We start from the raw sequence: 20,974 nt of genomic DNA, 5'->3' as shown, positions 1-20,974 counted from the left end.
GGTGTTTTTTTTTTTTTTTTTTGCATGCGTTTGTGAGACTTACGGCTATTGTTCATGCACTGTTCATGAACAGTAGCCACAAAGTTTGACTTTTCTTACTCTTTTTCAGCCAATCAGTGCACACTATGCACTGTTCATGGACCCACAAATTTCACTTTTCAACAACTTTTTTATTAAAAATGGGTCCCACAGTACTATTCACATTTTTAAAAATTATTTTGCTACAGTGTTTTTCAGTTTTCAATTGTATTCAAACGGACCTGAAACCTCTAAATTGCTAAAATACTCATGGAACCCCTAAAATAATAAAAATACCCACCTAAATTTTCAAAATGACTAAATTACCTTTAAAATGATGAAATCTAACCAAATACCACTAGAAACTCTAAAAGGATCAAAATAACCCCTAAAACTTCCTAAATTACCAAATTACCCCTGAAAATCTCCTTATTGATAAAAAAAAAAACCCTCGAAACCTTCAAAATGGTTGAATTACTTCTTGGAACATCTAAAATGACAAAAATATCCATACACCTTCAAAATGTACAAAATATCTAGACCACCAAAATGACCAAAATATCCTTAAAACCACCAAATGACCAATATAGCATGATTGAATTTTAGTCATTTTGGAAGTTGTCCAGATATTTTGGTCATTTTATTTCATAGAAAAAGATTAAAATTTTCATTTTGCATCTGTTCAAATACTTGAAAAATATTTTTTGTAAACATTTTTAAAAAATGCAACCAAACATTGAAAGGTAAAATGTTTTCCACTGAAAATATTTTTCACCGAAAAACAATCAACATGAAACAAACATACCGTAAGAAAAGGTTTTACTTTAAAAGGTTATATATAAGAAAATAAATTGACTTGAGAGAGAGAGAGAGAGAGAGGGAGAGAGCTACTTCAGGCAGCTATATATACTTCGCAGTGAGAGAATTGTTGCATATAGCATTATAGAACCTTTTTAGCGAATCAACTCTTCAAAGATAACCTTCTCAAAAAAAAAAAAAAAAAAAAACTCTTCAAAGATAAGAGTAGTTTAAATTCAGTAACATTTTTTTTATTTGTAAAGGCCCGCTTGAAGATGACAATTCACAAAAGGGAGCTAGCTAGAATTGGCACTTTACTACTCCCACAAGAAGGAAAGTGTTTGATTAGGCCCGGTTGCAGATGACCCATCACTATCATGAGGCCCAATTGAAAACATTCCTTGGCAATGGATGTTGGTATTGCTGCTACCCAAAGCAGAAGAATTTTCTTTAACCTCCATTCCAAACCCATTGTAGTGCAGACTTGGGACTAAGGACTGACCCGTGTGGATGGGATTGGACTGCACCATGTTGCTCAAACCAACCTGCCGAGTCTCAGTTGGTGTTGATGACAGAAGAGAGAGAGCACAGTCAGAATCTATGACTTGGTTTAACCCATTAGAGAACACTTTCTGACTGCGGCTATCCAGAAGCGGTTGGCTAATAGAAGCTCCGAGGAGGGAGGAACTAGAGCCTTGTGAAAATGGGAACTGCTTTCCTCCTTTGTAATTATCGTATAAAGATCCCGGATTAATGGAGTTTTTTCTGTCAGAATAATTCAACTGTGAATAGCTGTTGTAAAGCGCAGCATCAGACTCAGCTTTGACAGTCCCAGTCCAAGGAGAGCTCACTACAGCACCTTGTGGAAATATTTGTGGACTAGTGAATGATAAGATTCTGGTGCCTGGAATGATGAAATTAATAGCTATAAAGTGTCTGCATGTATCTTTTAACTCAGCCTATAAACAGCAAAATAAGAATCTGCAACTGAAGGCAATGGAAGAAAATTGAATCAAATGAAGAATTTAAACCTTGGTAGCTGGAATTAAACCTTCCTGAATTTAAGGACAGAGAATCTGGTTGAGGCTTCCTACGGCGTCGGTTGTGTCCATCAAGACGTTTCCTGCAGCTACGCTTTCCCTCATCAAACTCCCCCAGGGAATGGAACCTAAAAAATGTGTTGAGGAGATAGTAATAAGCCAAGAATACATAGAAAGGATAGAGCTACCAAAGAGCTAATTGGAACAAAAATATCTATCATGCAGTGCAAATTATAATGAGAGTCCATAACATACAAATCTTCAAAAGATTGAAAACTGCTGATGGCCACTACAAAGACTTATGAGCATAAATGGTGGTATGAGATCGCTCTTAATAGAGATAGATTCAGAAGCTACATAGATGCCTAATTTAACCTTATGGAAACTTTGAATGTGTTGGTCCACTCCATCTAAATAGAGCATTATCCTAACCAGAGTTGCCTATATATGTCCAGTTAATTGATTGCACTGTATTTATTGCTACAGTTTCCATCAGCTCACAAGCTAAAATGTCTTTCCTCTGTTTTTATTTCCCCCTCTTTCAAAAACTATTTTGGCTCTTCGTCTTTACCTAATTGTTCAAACATATAGACACATGAAAGAACATCAGTAAGAAGAATAAAGAAAATGGGAGATACCCCAGGAAAATAGTTTCTTGCTCTTGCACCTTCTGAAATTCTTTGGGCGAAGCAGGAAGTGCATGTATACATGTAGAAATCATTTTTGAACATGTCAAAGCAAATAGCCTAGCAACAGATAATAATTATAATAATAAAAGGAAAATTGTAAAAGAAAAGGTCTTGGAACAATGGTTCCTTCATTTTTTTTTTTTCTTGGTTACATTAAGTAGAGGGACATAGCCCCCAGAAAGCAAACCTGAGCCCTCCCTATGTAGAGCAATGAGCTGCAAAGGTCTTGGCGCTTCATTAATTTAATCTAAATTTACCCATTGATGCAACTAAACGCTGAACAGCCAAATTGGACTTTCCATCAAAACTACAGTTAAACTCTTTAACCAAAAGTGAGGTATGTATAGTCTCAATCAAATCTCTTGTACATTTCAATGCTTTAATCTTGTAACATGACATCCTCCACTATTTCTTTAGGAAAATATAATATAATCTTAGAAATTTTAATTCCACTCGAGCCAAGGGGCCAAAAAACAAAAGGCCTATAAGAGGTGACTCTATATGCTACTTCCAAAAATCATGTAATGGAGAAAAGGTGACCGAAATAACATACCATGAATAAGTTAAATTCTACTAATAGAAAAACTGTAATCAAAGCATAAAGAAAGATGCATATAAATTAGTCTACACAATTAAAAGGCAAACAGACTAGATAAATTTTGTTGCACTAATTATATTTCTATAGGCATTCTAATTTAGACCTGCTGCACTGCTGGCAGAACCGTTGTTCCTGACCCCTAATTGTAACCTTTGGGGTCTTAGAGTGGAGTTCACATACTTTATGGCGTCGGTGATAATCCCTGCATTTACTTAGGTCTGAATTACACCCATCAACCAAGCACAAAGGGACTTGGGTTCCATTAACAGGTGCTCGAGCCCTCTTTGTTGATCCTGATGATGATGATGAGTCCATATCACAAAGCCCAGGTTCCTTCAACTTTCTGTGTTATGAAGTATGTAACCAAGAAAAAAAAAAAAAAAAGAGTTATTGTGGTAAGCAATTTTTTTCAAGAAGTAAATTGAGAGAAGCTGCAATAGAAAGGATCTTATTCCGCTGTCACTAGTAATAGTCATGCATTTTTCATATTAAAGTGAAACTACGACTATCTATGCTTGTTCAAATGTTTGAAAACTGTCACATCATGGTTCTCAACAATCTCATCACAACCACATGCCGCCGAATAATTCTTTTTTTTTTTTTTTTTTTTTTTTAATTTTTTATACTTTCCCAGTTTCCACCATAAACAACTCCATCTTCAAGGTTCAAGCTCCTCAAACAAGCTTATCTTTACCATCTAGATGAAAGTTTTTCTTTTTCAATTTTTTAATAGCAATTCATGGAAAGGTAAGTCGGCAACCCCTTTTTTCAAGTAAGAAATAGAAAACCACATGCCACATGGATCACTAACAATTATCATCGTTTAAAGCCACTTTCCTAGATTGTCTTTTTTCCCTGAAATGATTTCCATTACAACATACCTCCAAAAGAACCCAAAATTATACACCCATTTCACACACAAAAAAAAAAAAAAAAAATTTGTACTTGTAGTAATGAGCTTAACAAATATTATAAATAACTCTTACCTCCAAAAAAACAAGACAGAAAAAGAAAGAAGGAAATTAGTTTCATTGCAACATACAGAGTAAATACCCAATAGTTCATAAAATCTGTACTATTACCCCGTCAAAAAAAGAGAAAAAAGAAAGAAAGGTGTAAAAAAGCACATGTTAAATAAGGGTTACCTTAGAGAAACCCAGAAAACAAACACTGAAGAGGCAAAAAACCTTGTCTTTGGTAACTTCCAAGCTGACCAATTGCAGATAATCTTTCAGAGGAGGCGGGAAAAAATTGCTAGTTGAAATTATAGGCAAGAAAGAAAAAAAAAGGGGGTAAAAACTAAAGGACAGTGGTGTGGAAATAGAGACAGACAGTGTGTGAAAAGATAAAACAGAAAATGCCTGATTGGGACTTCCCACTCTCAGCCATTAAACTCTCTGAGACACAATTCAACTAAAATTCAAGAGATAATAAGAGAGAATGAGTCTTTTTTGTTTGTGTTTGTACCTAGCAGCTACAGAAGTAACAGAGCAAAGCAAGAGAGAGAGAGAAAGAGACTTAGCTGTTTATGTAAAGATTAAAAAGAGAGAAAAGAAAAAGAAAGATAATGTATTCAGCTGAGAGACAGAGAGTGAAAGAGAGAGAGCGACCCTGCTGTGAAGAGTAAAGAGTAGAAATTGTTCTTTCCAAGAATCCAACAAGTCTCCCTCCTTCCTTTTTAGGCTTGAGGCTCTGTGGCAAGAGAAGAAAAAAAATGTGTAAAATAATAATAAAGAATATGATAATAAAAAAAAAACAAAAGAAGGAAAAACGAGTGGTAAGGAAAGGGACAGGGTGTAGTTGGCTTTCAACTTTTGGAAGTGAGAAAAGAACAAGTACAAAAGGAGTGGAAAGGAAAGGGGAGGTATGAGTTTCTTGTGTTTCACATTCCATGATGTTCCTTCACTACTTACCGAAAAAGATGTTCCCTTCACTTCCTCGTTTGGTTTTCTCTTCTCCATTATTGTGGGGGCCTACCACCAATCCCATACATACACTACGTTCTTATCCCCTTGGATTTTGACTGTACACACTGCAAGGGATCTCAAGTCAACCAATATCAATCAAGCTGCAAAGTCTACATACAATTACAAGTGGCAATTCTTGGATATGAATTCAAATTACATCTCTGTATTTAGGTAAATTGTTATTTTCGTTCTAGTTATTATTATTATTTATTATTTTCATCTCTAAAGTTCATTTTAATTGCCAAGGTAATTCTTCCAAGGTTTTAAAAAGCGAATCCATTAAAGAACAAAAAGAGAAAGTAGCTTTAGATTTTTTGGTCTAAGAGGTATTTAATTGATGTTTGAACCAATGTAATTATAAATAATTTAATTAATAATTATTAATATTTATATGTTTTTCTCTTTTATTTTAGGATGTTCCAAAATATTCTTGAAATATACTTCTATTAGATAACCATATTAAATTCATGATTCTTTGGTTATACACAAACAATGATGTAGGGATATGACACATGTCAAGTGATATGGCTAAAAATACAATTTAAACGTGTTAACAGATGGGATAATAACGTTAGAGAATTTCAAATAATTCTTGCAATCAAAGAGAACTGTCATTGAAAAAATGTATAGAAAAGATGTCATGTGGAGAGAGAAAATCATCGATAAACACAAGTTATAGTCGATAATATAACTAAGTCAACAACCATATCCTGTTAAACATGAAGTCAAAAAAACAAAGCTAAGAACTAATAAAGTTTGTCCATATACATTGGCAATAGCATTGATACAAGTCAAAAATCATATCCTTCTGAAATGAAGTCAAAAAACAAAACTAAGAGCTTAATAAAGTTTTTTTTTTTTTTTTTGAGAGGAAGCTTAATAAAGTTTGTCCATATATACATTGGCAATAGCATTCATACACAGAGAAGTATTTCATCTCCAATAAATTGGCGGTCACAGTGGTAGGATTGTAAATGAATCAAGCCGCTTATGAACAGCTTAAGCTCGGATCGAGAAAAAACTTTTATGACTCTTTATTTAGGTAGCAAATTCTACGGACAATTAAAGTAGCAATTCTAGGATAAAAATTCAAATTACATCTTTCTATTTAGGTAAATTTTTACTTTCTTTCTTGTTATTATTATTATTATTATTATTATTATTATCATCTCTAAAGTTCATTTTCATTGCCAAGGTCATTCTTCCAAGATTTTAAAAACCGAATCGATTAAAGAACAAAAAGAGAGAGTAGTTTTAGATTTTTTGGTCTAAGAGGTATCTAATCGATGTTTGAACCAATGCAATTATAAATAATTTTATTAATTTATATATATATATATATATATATATAATTTTGGGATGTCCCAAAATATTTTTCAAATATGCTTCTATTAGATAACTATATTAAATTCATGATTCTCTAATTATACACTGAAAGCTCGGATTTTTGTGAAACACACGAGTTTGTTTAGACCCCAATTTTAAAATTACGGCTAAATTGTTTTTACTCTAACTTATCTAAGTGCGAAACAAGAGAAAATGAAACAAATCACCGAATCTACTCTCTAAGCCATAAGCAAGTAACCAACAATAAAAATAAAGTTTAAAGAGAAAGGGAAGAGAGACAAATATAAGATAACACCAAGACGTATTATTGAAGAAGAAACTGAAGAACTCGACGAAAAATCTCTCTGCAACCCTCCAATTCGAAATCGATCCACTAATAAATAAGTTAGAGTATACAAATAACAAAAAACCCTACAAGTCTAGTCTACCCAATATACTTGAGCCCTCTAAACTTCTACTACCAACGGACTTCTCGGAGTCTTGTCTTCACTAGATTTTCGGATCCCGCAATATCGCCCGATTGCATCCTCCAAGCCTCACTAGCTTCTTTTGGCAAATCCCCAAAACTTCCCAAGCTCCAAAACACTCTCTACACTTTGAAAATGTGTGGGTTGTTTTTGGATACAAAACTCCTCTCAAAGTATGACAATGGGAGAGGAAAGGAGAAGAGGTTACAATAATTTCTCACTAAAGGATGAGTAACTCTTTCTCTAAAAGATGGGTATGTTGTGTTGCAAAAATTTATTTAGGGTTTTCTCTCTGAATATAGCCTCTTTTACTTTTGTGAGTAATGATGGTATATATAGTATGGGTGAAGGGTAAGAAAGTAACACTAAAATCTTCCAAGCAGAGAGTTTCGCGAGTACCTCGTGAGATGCCCTGTCTCGCGAAGTACTTGAGAAATGCAGTTTGGCACTTGACTCTTCAGCTTCTAGCATGTGCTTCTCACATGCCCTTTTCGCGGGAATCTTTCTTGCAAACTTCTTGCGAGCTAGTCACGAAACTGCACTAATCTTCATTTCATACTCAATTCTTCACCAACTTAATATTAAACCCAATATAATAAAATCCCACAAAATACAAAGAACAAAATTAATGTAATTACAATACTTTTTGTCATGGAATAAAGCCGACATAAAATATAATTGTAAATTACAACTTCATATACACAAATGGCGTTGTAGGGATGTGACATGTGTCAAATGATATGGCTAGAAATACAATTTAAATGTTTTAACATAGGGGATAATAATGCTTGGAATCAAAGAGAACTACCATTAAAATGCATGGAAAAGATGTCATGTTGAGAGAGAAAATCTTCTATAATTACAAGTGACAGTCGATGATAAAACTAAGTCAAATCATATCCTTTGAACATGTAGTCAAAAAACAAAACTAAGAGCTTAAACAAGTTTGTCCATACATTGGCAATAACATTGATACACCTAGAAGTATAGAAAATTTCATCACAAATAAATTCATGGCCACAATTTTAGGGTTATAAATGAACCAAGTTGTTTATGAATAGCTCGAGTTCGGCTAAAAAATAAAAAATTGTTTATGTTTGTTTATTTAGAAAAAAATTCAAGCTCAAGCCTTAAGTTTAGGTTCGATTATTAAACAAGTTAAGTTCAAACAAAATAATGTGTTCGTAAATAAGCTCGTGAGCACAATAAATCGATTTAACTATATATAATATTATATTTTTATATGTATACTTGTCTAAAAATATATTTATATAGACTTAAAATTAAATTGTATAAATTTGTCAATAGGTTCATATGATATTAAATTATTATTTGTAACTTATTAATGATATAAACATTATATTCATAGTTAAAATTCATAGAATTGTGAAGAGGTAAAACAATTTAGTCATGGTTTCACATAATATAGGAAAATAATAAGTTAATCAAGTAGCTTACGAACAAGATTACTTTGGGAACCTTGACCAGTGCATTAGAATAAGGATTCTGTGGGGGAGGATTTTGTTCCACGCCCTGCAAGCTATTTGTCCTCTTTGGGGACGCTTTTGAGGGCAGTGCCCATCAAAGGTATTGTCCACTTTGGGCATGCTTGCAACGTCCGACCCTTTGGGTGGCATGCTTCGCAATGTCCATATGGTTTTGTTACCCCGAACAAGGAACGCCTCTACCACTACTACACGTGTTGTAGTGGTACACTCATGCTTGTGCCAAGTACTTATAAAGCGTGAGTGGGGCGCATCTCTTGCCGATGTGGGACTAGGGTGTCACAGGGTCAAAGCACCCCAAAAATCCCAAACCCCACACTCGGTATTGAGAACAAAATCTTGCGGGCTTAACTCCCAAAAGAGGACAAACAGCTTGCAGAACGTGGAACAAAATCCTCCCCCACAGATTCTAGACCATTTTAAAAAAGAAAAATAGTAGATAAAATGACTAAAAAGCTAAAAACATACATCGTAGTAGTGCCTCATTTTACCTTCATCACATATAGCGAAGAAAATGGCCTAAGCTTTGATGGTTATCGATCTAGTTTGCCTTTCACACATGGGACAAGAGGTCGGTAGGATACTATGAGATCTCTTGAAATGAGGTAAGTAAGAAACTCCAAGGAATGAGACTGATCGTAATGAGGTTCCCTATAGGGACCACACATGCAACATCAAATAGGTCCCAATGGAGACCAAGGAAATGACCACAATAACACAAAGGATCAACGATGAAAATATGTGAAATGCCCATGAATATGGAAGAAATAGTCATAAAAATGCGAGGATAGACCATGAACCTTAAGGAGGGGAAATACCTAGGGTTTACAAAGTTCCAAATTTCTATACGTTTTTTGGCGATAACGAAAAAAATGCTATTTAACACATTTCCTGGTTTACAATTCAATGCAGAGAATTGTCGAATAATGATTTTTGTAAAATAAGAATGTTTCCAACTTTTCCATTGGATTTCTCTTCAGTGGAAGACAAATTCGTAACAAGCCCCGAAAGTCGAGAAATTATAAGGTACTCATGGTGGACAAGTGACGTGATCCACTATTCTACTAAAAGACTCCCACCTGTTTAAAATTGCTAAATTTTTTTTTTTTTTAACAGACACTGATTACTAACTCAGCAATTTTAAACAAAAGTGAGAATCTTTTAGTGAAATGGTGAACAAGTGACGTGATCCACTATAAAGACAGTATAATTTCTCCTGAAAGTTGATAGGAAGATCAAGTTAGTTCTTCAAATGAGATATGGATGCTTCCATGTTTTTCATCAATCGACACTCTAAAAAGCTCTTATATATAAATGGAGAATGTACTAGAGCAATAGATAAGTTGACATTGGTTTACTCACTTGATGGTACAAAGATCACTCTCTCAAGCTACCTTTAGGTCCTAAATATCAATTAGGCTGAAAAATCGATTGTTGACCCGCGTTAGTTGTCTACGCGAAGAATTAAAAGGGTTAAAACTATCCAAACGAGGAAAAGAAAAAACAATGGAAATTAAGCCGTCAAACCTAGGATCACTCCTCTTGGGGAAACGATAAGGAAGTCATCATCCATTCCTATATTTGAGTCCTTGAGGCCGTTGATGGAAGTATAATTGGGATCCCTTGGTTTGAGGGAGTAACTATTGTGTTTGGTTTTGAACACCAAGTATGTTTTGACAATGTCATATATACGTGGTCATATTCAAGCCTAAATGACAGTTAATCCCCTCCATGCCCATTACTATCCTAAAAACATTGGGAGTGATTGGGCACCATCAAGTGTAAAAAGGCAAAGCAAGTCCCTAGCTAGGGTAGGTCAGCAAGGCATCCTCCTTGTGCGAGTATCTGAGGTGTACACCTGCAATGTTCTTGCAAGAGCATTGTAGGTGTTAGAAATACTGAATAATTGTATTGTATTTCTCTAATACCCTCTCTCAAACTCAAAATGGAAGCTTGATGAAATCTTGAGATTTGATAAGGTTGAGAAGATCTCTTGAATGAAGTTTGGTTCTGTGACGGTAGTTTGAGGAAGACAATGGTCTTGCAGTGTTGATGCGACTTCTAACGGTGGCATGACTATACCGGAGAGTTTTGACGGTAGTAGTAGGAAACCAAAGAAGATGAACGCAGTGAAAAAACACCGAAGAAGACAAAAAATTGCTCTTAAATATACTGCAATGACAGAAAATCATGGCCACAAGAAAGTGACTTTGATATCATATTAGAAATACTGAATAATTGTATTGTATTGTATTTCTCCGACAATAGGCATGACGAAAGACAGGCGTGGCCTCAGCTAAACTCACGTATTTAGCCAACCTACCCATTGCCTAGACTATGCTAAGGAAGATAAGGAAATAAGAGAGAAGAAGGCTCACAGGTGGAACGAGCAGAGTCACTTTGGATACATGAAAGGCTCAAGAGCAAGGAATAATAAGGAGAGGAGCAAAACTAAGGCAGGAGAATTCAAAAAAAAAAAAAAAAGGAAAAAAAAAAAAAAGAATGATAAGCCGCATGAATTAATATTCATTACTTTGGGAGGTTATGGAACCAACTAACCACAACTGAGGCCAACAAGGCAAGTTCAAACCCTATAAAATATCCACACGTATCACTTAAGTAATCAATTATAGAGCTGAAGTAAACCCACCATGTCAATAGAAGTGTTGCTTGGTGACTAGTCACTCACCTCAGCACTTATTGTGCCTCACATCGCATTTAATGGGATGTAATTTATTCTCTTTTAATTGGTGGCCTGAGGCAAGCTGCTAAGTAGAGTCCCTCTAGCCAGTTGATCAAAGTTACATGCATTATATATTTTGAAATGTTGAGAGAGATGAGAGATTTCTTGAATAATTAATATAATATAAAAAAATATTTTGATATAAAAAATTTAAAGTTAATTGGTATGTATTCAATTATGTTTTATTAATTATTTATTCTTCTTATCATTATTAAGAATCTAGCATTTGAGCTCTGACATCATTTGTTGGGGAGAAACACTTTGGGAAGCTTTTTTGAGTAATTAATATAATATATAAAGACACGTTTTAATCCAAAAAGCCAAGTCCAATGGATATGTGTTTAATTATATTATATTAACTACTCATTTTTCTCATAATTATTTAGTGGAAAACTTCACTTATACATGTAAACCCAATATGAAAAACTTGGCTCCAAGAGGCAGTTTTAGGTGAGAAAAAGGTAGGGTCCATAGCTATAGAAATGGATCACAGACCCTAAAAAAGGCAGTTTCTAAATGACTTACTACTGAATCTTTCTAGGGTCCGTTTGGATACAACTTATTTTTGCTGAAATTAAAAACTGAAAACACTGTAACAAAATAATTTTTTAATGTGTGAATAGTTCCGTGGGACCCATGAACAGTTTGTAAACAGTGTATAAATAGTGCATTTTGCCTCTTGCACAGTGAACCCATGTGATGTTGCATAGTGAACCCATATGATATTACTGTTCACGCATTAAAAAAATAAAAATAAGAAAAGCCAAAAAAAGCAAACTTTAAATACAAACGTGTATCCAAACCCTCATCTAATCTAAATCATATCTAACTTAACAAACTCAGCCAACCCATTCCCAGGAAGCACACATCTCATGAAGTAAGTTTACTTTGTCTTATAGAAATACTAGAATCAAACAATCCCCATCTTATGAAGTAGGTTTACTTTGTTTAATTTATAGAAACACCAAAATCATATAATTTGAGCTAGTCATCCCCTGTCATGATGTTTTGTCTTGTATAAGAATTTCCCTATCACATGGAGAGAGAGTTTAAGATGATAAAGTGTTCTCATTTCCAAAAAAATATTTTTTTTGATGTAGTGTTTTTTGTCTTTTTTTGGCTTGAAAGATGATAAAGTGTAATTGAAATAAAAAATAATGCCCGTGAAATACACCAGCCATGTAGTCACAACTTACAAGCTTATTACATCTAGGATCCATGTTATCCTGATGTAGGTGGGCTCTTTAACGTTGTATTTGTCACCTCATCATTAATGATGATACAATAAGCTAGCTAGATTAGTAAATAAAACTGTCATTAGGCCTTCTTTTACGTTGTATTTGGCTCTCTCTGTAGTCTGTAGGGTCAGGCACTTTCCTCATATCCACTCTGGATCTAGTAACTGTGGTCCTGCAATTAGAAAGCCAATTAATGTCCCACTCTTCCATTTAGAAGTTTGCATGGGAGCATAGTTGACTCTTAAGGGGCAAGGACTCGGGAATATTTGTTAGCCAAAGTGACAGAGAGTTCATGATCAGTCAAAGTGCACTCTTTCACAAAGTAAATCAATGCACAGATTTGAGTTTCAACATGCCAAAATTAAATAAGAGTTTCAACCATATCAAAAGCTACAAAAAGCGCCAGCAATCCCTAAACTGTGGTGTAGGGTTGTCGAATGTGATTGATTACTCATCCTTAATTTGACCATTTTTAAACACACTATCAATCTTATTTCTATTAAGCACTAATTACAATATCTCATGTTAACAATTCCGAATGTTTATTTTTATTTTAATCCTAGATTTATTGATGATATGATAATTGCTTCTGTTATTGCAGCACAAATTGCAGTAGATGTCCATGGCAATTGGCAAAAGCGTGAGTGCGGCTATCTGATGTGCATTATTACAGCACCTTCAAAACCGACCAAAAAAGCACTGCTATGTATTTTGATTTTTGAACATAGGCAACCACATAGTACTCTTCGAAAGCTCTTTAGTTTTGGTTAATAGTATATATCCTTTCAACAGAGGAAACTATTAACTATAGTACTATACTCCTTGCGCTACCATGACGTACTCATCCGAATACCACTGATCAGGCATTTTCTCTCTTTGAACTTAACCAATAACTTTTCCTTTTGTAGTTTTTTCCTTCCCAAAAAAACAAAAAAAACTTTTCCTTTTTCTTTTTGTACCTCTCTTTTCTGTTTTTCTTTTGGAGTCCTATCATGGAAATGCTGATTACATTGAGCTACAAAAATGGAAACCTAGTTAATGGTCCAGCATAGCAAAGCCTTTTTGCAAGCCACAATGAGGAACATGATCGTTTCTTTAGAGAGGAACTTGTGGAGGCTGGACTCGAACCCAAAAATTTGGGAGCAAAATAAAGCAAAAATTGAATTTTAAATTCAAGTTATATAGACTTCTAAAGTGCCCACCATCCCAACAAGAGAGCAGTGGCCCCCACTCTTTCGTGGATAGGCCCTAAAAATACTCAAATGCTTTCATGACAGCCATCCGCTATTTCCTGAAGCGAGCCGAAAGTTACTTTGTCAAAGCATCATAGCGCCACACACCTTCATTTTTACTACTTTTAGAAAGAATATTCCACTAATACTTCACTTCTTCCAATAAATTATGCCTTCTTTTTTGGCCAAGTACCATTAAATTATGTCTTATGCTACATAATGATCATCATCTTATTAAAATATTTGGATTGTCAAATAAATAACAAAGATTCCTGTCTAATCTTCATGCCTAACTTCATGAACTAATCGCCTAATCCTACTGTTTCCGAACACTACAACTTTACAATCCTGTAATTGGCTAATATCCATTTAGATGATCGTAAATTTCAATGTCTTGCACGAAGTGAGCTTCCTAAAAGAGATATACTATGTGTTCCTCTAAACAGACTTTTTTTTGGATGGGTGGGGGAACTGGGGGCACCCACAAAAAAGTAAAAATAAAAATAAAAATAAATAGAGAAAGGAAAAAGAAATTTTTTTTTTTTTTTTTTTTTAAAAAAGGGTAAATTTTCAGTTGCAGTGCATGACCTGCCTAAATGAGTCAGGGATGGAAAATGGCAAATGATACAATAGAGTTGTGTCATGTGTGCATGTTCACCCATGTTACAACGTTAAATCTTGAACCCGTTAAACAAATAACGGACTTTATAAAATCAAGGCCTTTTGATTTTTTTCTCAAAAAAAAAAAAAGGGCCTTTTGATTTAGGTAACTTTTTTTTTTTTGAGAAACTAATTTAGGTAACTAAAGGTAGAATTAGACAACATTATAATTGTGAATTCCAATTATCTTAATTAGTAAAAAAATTTCTTGTTGAATACCATCTAGAGTTTGATCTCTGCCTACATAAAAAATTAATTGATATTTTGATTTGATAATAAATAGTAATCACCAAAAGCATATTGCTATGAAAACAGTAGGCTACTATGCTTCTTTCTTAGGCATGGTCAAAAGAATACTGCAACACTCTTTACACTATTGCAATTATCATTAATAAATCATGAGAAAACTTTTAAATGTTTTCTAAGAGCATTAGGGAATGTAAAACACCTCAAATTACTATTTTACCCACCAAACTCATAAAACAACCTTCATCCGGGTGTGTAAACCTAATTTTTTTTACATCCTTGCTATAGTAAGTGAGGGTTTGGATACATGTTTACATTTAAAGTTTTTGTTTTCTAGCTTTTTTTTTTTTTTTTTACCAGTGCGTGAATAGTAACATCACATGGATTCACTGTACAGGAGACAAAATGCATTGTTCATGCACTGTTCACGGGTCCCATGGCACTATTCACACATTAAAAAATTATTTTGCTACAGTGTTTTCAGTTTTCAATTTCAGCAAAAATAAGTTGTATCCAAACGGACCTTAAGAATGGGTATATAGAACCACACTGTAGCAGGGATGGATAATTAAAATAATATTTTTTTTCTTTGCTCTCTTCTCTTTCTTTTCAATCTCTGGTTCTCTGTCTCTCATCTCTCTCTATTCTTCTTTTCTTTTTCTCTCACTCTCACTCTCTGTCTCCAATTCTTCTCCCTTCTTCTATCACTCTCCAACTCTTCTCTCTTCTCTATTCTTTCTTCATCTTTCTCTCTCAATATGGGTTTTTTTTTTTTTTTTTTTTTTTTGTTGTGGGTTGTGGGTCAGGTGGGGCTGTGGTGGAGACGTGGGTTGTGGGTCAGATGGGCTATGGTGGAGACGTGACCTGTGGATTTCTAGTGATCGTAAGCAGTGCAATGGTGGCAGCGTGGGTTGTAGGTCAGATGGAGCTGTGATGGAGATGAGAGCTATGGGTTTCTGGTGGTTGTGAACAATGCAATGGTAGCAGCGTGGAGATTGTGGGTCGGATGGGCTGTGGGTTTTGGTGGATCTTGATGGGCATGGGATGGGCTGTGGGTTGGTGTTTAGGTGGCCAAATCCAAGGACAGAACTACTCAAGGGTAGAGGGGGGCCACGCCCCCCCCCCCCCCCCCCAACCTTTGAAAAAATATATATACTAGTATGTGTATTAACAAAAAGAATTTTAATTTTGGCTCTTAAATTTATATACTTGGCCCCCCTCCCCAAAAAAATTTACAAATTGACCCCAAAAAAAATCCAACAAATAGATTACAAGCAAAATCTATTTAAAAAATGTACATATCCAGATAATAAGAAAAATCTTTGGACAAATCATAAATCTAATCTAAGCAAAACAATAACAACAACAACAAATTAATTACAAATCCTAGCAAAAAAAATCACAAAAACCCAATAACCTTTACCCAATTTCTCCCTCTCACTTGAGAGCTCTATACCCCTCTCAAATGACTCCACCCTCATAGCTATAAAGACAACTTCTATGCCACATATTGATCGCTTCATCCACACATCAGTTAGACTTTGAAAATATTAAGATGTGCCGATTGACTTGTAAAACTCTTGATTATAAAATCCTAATATTAATTTTTTTTTCAAAAAAAAAACAAATAATAATTAATAAATTAATGCTAATAATGCAACTTTGTCAACCTCTAATATTGATATTCCAATTTTTTAAAATCTAAGAACAAAGAACTTTGGCTCCCCCTAAGTTTGAATCCTGGTTCCGTCCCTGGCCGAATCGGTGTTGGTATGGTGTTTGGGTGGCCGGATTAGTGATGGTTTGGTGTTTGGGTGGCTATTGGTTGGTGTTTGGGTGGTCGGATCGGTGGTGGTTTAGTGTTTGGGTGGTGGTTGTGATTGGTGATTGGTGTTTGGGTTCTAGGTTTTTTTTTTTTTTTTTTTTTTTGTTGGTGGTTGCTGGGGTGTGTGTGGTGGTGGGGTGGTGATTGTTACTGGTTTGCTGGAGAGATAGAGAAAAATTGGAGAGATAGAGACAGAGAAAGAAAGGAAATAGAGAAATAGGAGAGGAGAGAGAAATGATTTTTACATATATATATATATATATAAATTATTTTATTAGGTAGATATATTATTTTATTGTGTTGTAGGTAAAAATAAAAAATGGGATGTAACGTGTGAAATGGGTTAGTAAAATAGATAAAGTGATGTTTGATGATGCAAAATAGGTTTTCTTTTGCACCCCTGGATGCTGATGCTCTAACAAGTACTTTATTTGTCCCAATTTGTTTGTCATCTTTTAAAAATTCAACCTTTTAAGAGCATCCACATTGGTGGAGCCATAAATTTCGCAATATGGCTCCACAAAAACCTATTTTATCTATCTTATTTTCTCACTTTACAAAACACCCAATATCAGTGGTTTTATTTTAACTTTCAACACAATAAAATAATATAAATAACATAATAAAATAATATATCCACTACAATAATATAATATATTCACTACAAAGCAATGTGAATAAAATAATATATTTAATATAAAACAATGTGAACATACAATTTAATAATACTTTTTTTTAAACTATGAGCTACAGTGCACAGCCATTTTGGGTGGCTGTGCATTGTAGCTGTGGAGCCAAATTATTTGGCTTTGGCTCCACCAACGTAACCATAAATTTGTATTTGCTAGTGCTAAAAATAGCAATATAGCTTTTTAGCACCATCAATACTAATGCTTTAATGCTGTATAAAAATACTAATGCTCTAAGAAAACATCATTTATTGTCTTGTCTGCTGTATAAAAAGATATAAGTTTCCAGAACAATCCTTATTGATTTAAGCTATAGAAAAAAATGTCATTAACTTTTCAAATAAATTAAAGGGTAAGATAGAAATTTTATTTATTAATTTTAGAAAGAGGACTTCATTTTGGGACATTCCAAATTAGAATAGAGGACCAACACATTAGAATGGAGAGTGTAGGGATAAGGGCCCCGGATTGTATATTGGGCCTTGGGCTTTGGCCGAGAACGTTGATGGGCCCGAGGACGAATAAGCAATAGTGAGGGTGTTAAGTTCAGAGTCTCATAAGTAACGTGCAAGTGGAAAAGATGGGAAAGGTTGTCTGAAAAGGATCATCTCCTCGAATAAGCCAAGCACAGGTCAAATGTATATCCTATTGTTCAAAGTGACCTTCTAGGAAATTCCACTAATAGGGACGTGCATTATAAACATACAAGAGAGATAGAAGCCCAAAAATGTCTAGGGAAAGGCTGCTGCCACCGCATTAAATGCTCTGCAGCTAACTTCCTAGCTGCATTAATGTGGAGAAGACCCTTGAACAATGTTGTCTTGGCTACCCCAACTCACAGAGGGCCTAAAAGGGTGTCCGATAGGACAAGCACTCAAGTAGTGGCTTAAATGATCAACAAGTGGAGGACCAAGATTGTTCAAAGGGGACTATATAATGTAAGAGGCCCTTCATGGAATAGGGAGAGGTGGAATCCAAAGAGAAACATTATAGCAATCAGGAAATAAACTTGTAATCATACTTAAGATAAAGATACAAGAACTGATCTCCTCGGACCTCTCCAAGGACGACTTTCTTTAGTTGAAATCCATTTATCTTTCTGTTATTGTCACTTGAATCCACTTTGTTTTCTATCCAACTCATTCTAACCTAGTTTTTCAACCCACTCTCTACAAATTTATTGTTTTGGGTTTTTTCAGCCTGAGCCTGTTCATCCTTTGGGTCAGGGATTCAAACTCGGTCCTTACAACTGACGTCGTCTATGGAAAATTTCTGGTGTTATAGTGAGTCTAACGTTCAAATATGGTAGGTTCAGCTCCACAACAGGCAAAATCTACGGGGTCTCAACGTGTAAATCATTTTGTCAACCTTAAGCGAAGAAGGACCGGAAGTGGAGTGTGCATACTACACAGACCAATTGGAGCCAGACCCAAGGGAAAAGCCACCTCTCTCATGAGGAAGATACCAAAGCCCTGCAACTAGAGATTAACCATCTGAAGAGAAAGTTGTGCCACGAATGGCGAAAGCAAACTCCCTTCAGTTCTAACTCCTCTTCTGACGGTGAAAAGGATGATAGCTATAGACGCAAATCGAGAACCCTTCCCAATGAGTCTTTCTCGTATGACGAAGACCACCACCTTAAGCGCAGAAACAGGAGTTCATTCTCCAAGAGCAGGGGAAACGATGCGATAAGTAGGGCGCTCAACCAAATCTCTGGGTCACCCTTCACATGTAGAGTTGAGGAGAGAGTGCTTCCTCGGCGGTTCACCCAGCCCACATTCACCATGTACAATGGTCGAACTGACCCTGTGGAACACGTGAGCCACTTCAATCAGAGGATGACTATGCACTCCAAAAATGAGGCCCTGATGTGCAAGGCGTTCCCCTTCAATCTGGGGCCTGTGGCGATGAGGTGGTTTGATGGCCTAGCTGCAAGTTTCATTAATTCCTTTAGAGAGCTCACCTAAGCCTTTGAGTCCCATTTCATCACCTGCAGTAGGGTCCTTCAGCCCTTAGATTCCCTGTTTTTTATGTTTATGCGAGAAGGGGAGACCCTGAAACGTGCTCAGACAAATATTAGGAAATGTTTAATGAGACAAACGGTAACTTTGACGATGTGGCCATTAAGACCTTTAAGGTCGGCCTGCCTACTGAGCATGGGTTGAGGAAGTCCTTGACTAGAAAGCCTGCCACCAGTGTACGCAAGCTCATGGAGCGGATTGATAAATATAAAAGGGTCGAGAAGGACCAACAACAAGGCAAAGGGAAAGGTAAGGCTATCCCTTAGGAGATGGGGGATTTTAGGTCGGACCGATACAACTATAACAGACCCCGAAGGGATTTTACTGGGCAGTCTAGGTCCACAGCTCCCCAGGCGATTAACGTGGTGTTCCAAGAACTAGTACATCAAATCCTGGAGAAGATCAAGAACGAGTCATATTTCAAATGGCCGACCAAAATGGGAGGAGACCCCTCAAGGCACAACCAAAGCCTTCACTGCCAATATCACTAAGAGCGGGGGCATACCACTGAGGACTGCAGAACTTTGTGGAATTATCTGGAGCAGCTTGTCAAAGAGGGAAGGTTACAATAGTTCCTGTACCGGCACAATGGGCAAGGGGACCAATCGAGGTCAGAGGCTTAGGTGAACGCTTCTTCAAGGCCCCCATTAGGCATAATCAACTTCATCTTCACTGCTCCCGAGAGAACTGGCTCGCAGCCCTCCAAGGTGATGTTTGTAACCCAGCTACCAGCCGAGGAATCTAACAGAATACCGAAGAAGGCAAGAATGGAGGCCTGACTAGCGTTAAGCTTTTCGGATAAGGACAAGGTGGGAACCATACAACCACATAATGATGCTCTAGTGATCACCCTCAAGATAGGAGGGTGCGATGTGAAAAGGGTGATGGTAGACCAAGGCACTGGGGTAGAGATCATGTACCCTAACTTGTACAAAGGGCTGAACCTAAGGCCTGAGGATTTAATAGCCTATGATTCGCCTTTAGTGAGCTTTGATGGAAAAGCTGTCATTCCAAAGGATCAAATTAGACTACTCGTGCAGGCAGGGTCAGAAGTGGTGGAGGTGAATTTTATTGTGGTGGACGCCTATTCCTCCTACAAGGCCTTCGTGGGAAGACCTTAGCTTCACGCCCTAGGGGCTGTTTCTTCCACTCTGCATCAGAAGGTGAAATACCCGTTCGATGACCAGATTGAAGAGCTCATTGGGAGTCAATCCATGGCCTGGCAATGTCTGGTGGCCGCCATTTTGCATCAATTTAGGGTTGAGTCCTCGGTCTCTGTTGAGGGGGGCTCATAGCAATCAAAGACCCCGGTCTTATCTGTCGATGGGCCGGCCGAGGAGGCGAAGTGTGAAGATTTTGAAAAGATTGCTGTGGGGGATGATCCGGAGAAGTTTTTTCAGGTAGGGGCCCAGTTGCACCCTCAGGAGAAGGAAAAGTTATTAGCGTTTCTTAGGAGGAATATAGACGTGTTTGCATGAAGTGCTTACGAAGCTCCTGGGGTGGATCCGAGCTTCATATGTCACCATTTGAATGTCAACCCCTCTATCATCCCCAAAAAGCAACCGCCTCAGTGCTTATTTAAGGATCACTCTGATACTGTAAGAGACGAGGTGGTGAAACTTAAGCAGGCTGGAGCTATTAAGGAGGTGTTCTATCCTGAGTGGTTGGCTAACACAATGGTAGTGAAGAAGAATAGTAGGAAATGGCGAGTGTGTGTGGATTTCACAGATCTAAATAAGGCTTGTCCAAAAGATCCTTTCCCTATGCCTCGGATAGACCAACTGGTGGATGTAACTATAGGTCATCCTCAGATGAGCTTCTTAGATGTCTTCCAAGGCTACCACCAAATACCACTAGCCTTGAACGATCAGGAAAAGACAGCTTTCGTCAT

At 36.3% G+C, this 20,974-nt stretch overlaps 1 protein-coding gene across 2 annotated transcripts; it reads right to left on the bottom strand.

Moving 5' to 3' along the window:
• Positions 1-900: 900 nt before the first annotated feature.
• LOC126718135 (squamosa promoter-binding-like protein 16) lies at positions 901-4,857 on the bottom strand. 2 transcript variants are annotated; one of them, XM_050420215.1, is made up of 4 exons: positions 4,289-4,857; positions 3,247-3,486; positions 1,848-1,984; positions 901-1,720 (listed from the first exon to the last, which is right to left on the bottom strand). In XM_050420215.1, exons 2-4 carry the CDS (start codon positions 3,456-3,458, stop codon positions 1,134-1,136), a joined length of 936 nt encoding a protein of 311 aa, XP_050276172.1. In that variant the 5' UTR covers positions 3,459-3,486; positions 4,289-4,857; the 3' UTR covers positions 901-1,133. The 2 variants fall into 2 exon arrangements, with proteins under 2 accessions (XP_050276172.1, XP_050276173.1); XM_050420216.1 differs by lacking the exons at positions 3,247-3,486; positions 4,289-4,857 and adding an exon at positions 2,495-3,240.
• Positions 4,858-20,974: the final 16,117 nt, after the last annotated feature.

Source organism: Quercus robur, chromosome 3 (genome assembly GCF_932294415.1).
Source record: "Quercus robur chromosome 3, dhQueRobu3.1, whole genome shotgun sequence".
Classification (NCBI taxonomy): domain Eukaryota; kingdom Viridiplantae; phylum Streptophyta; class Magnoliopsida; order Fagales; family Fagaceae; genus Quercus; species Quercus robur.
This window is presented reverse-complemented; position numbering and strand designations above follow the sequence as displayed.

What these genes read in the sequence shown, in the direction of transcription:
- LOC126718135 (XM_050420215.1), bottom strand. Translation starts at nt 3,458, where the DNA reads ATGGACTCATCATCATCATCAGGATCAACAAAGAGGGCTCGAGCACCT. An exon ending in TTCTGCCAGCAGTGCAGCAG is followed by an intron (nt 1,985 to 3,246) that starts GTCTAAATTAGA and finishes CACATTTTTTAG; the next exon opens with GTTCCATTCCCTGGGGGAGT. An exon ending in GTTTAATTCCAGCTACCAAG is followed by an intron (nt 1,721 to 1,847) that starts GTTTAAATTCTT and finishes TCATCATTCCAG; the next exon opens with GCACCAGAATCTTATCATTC.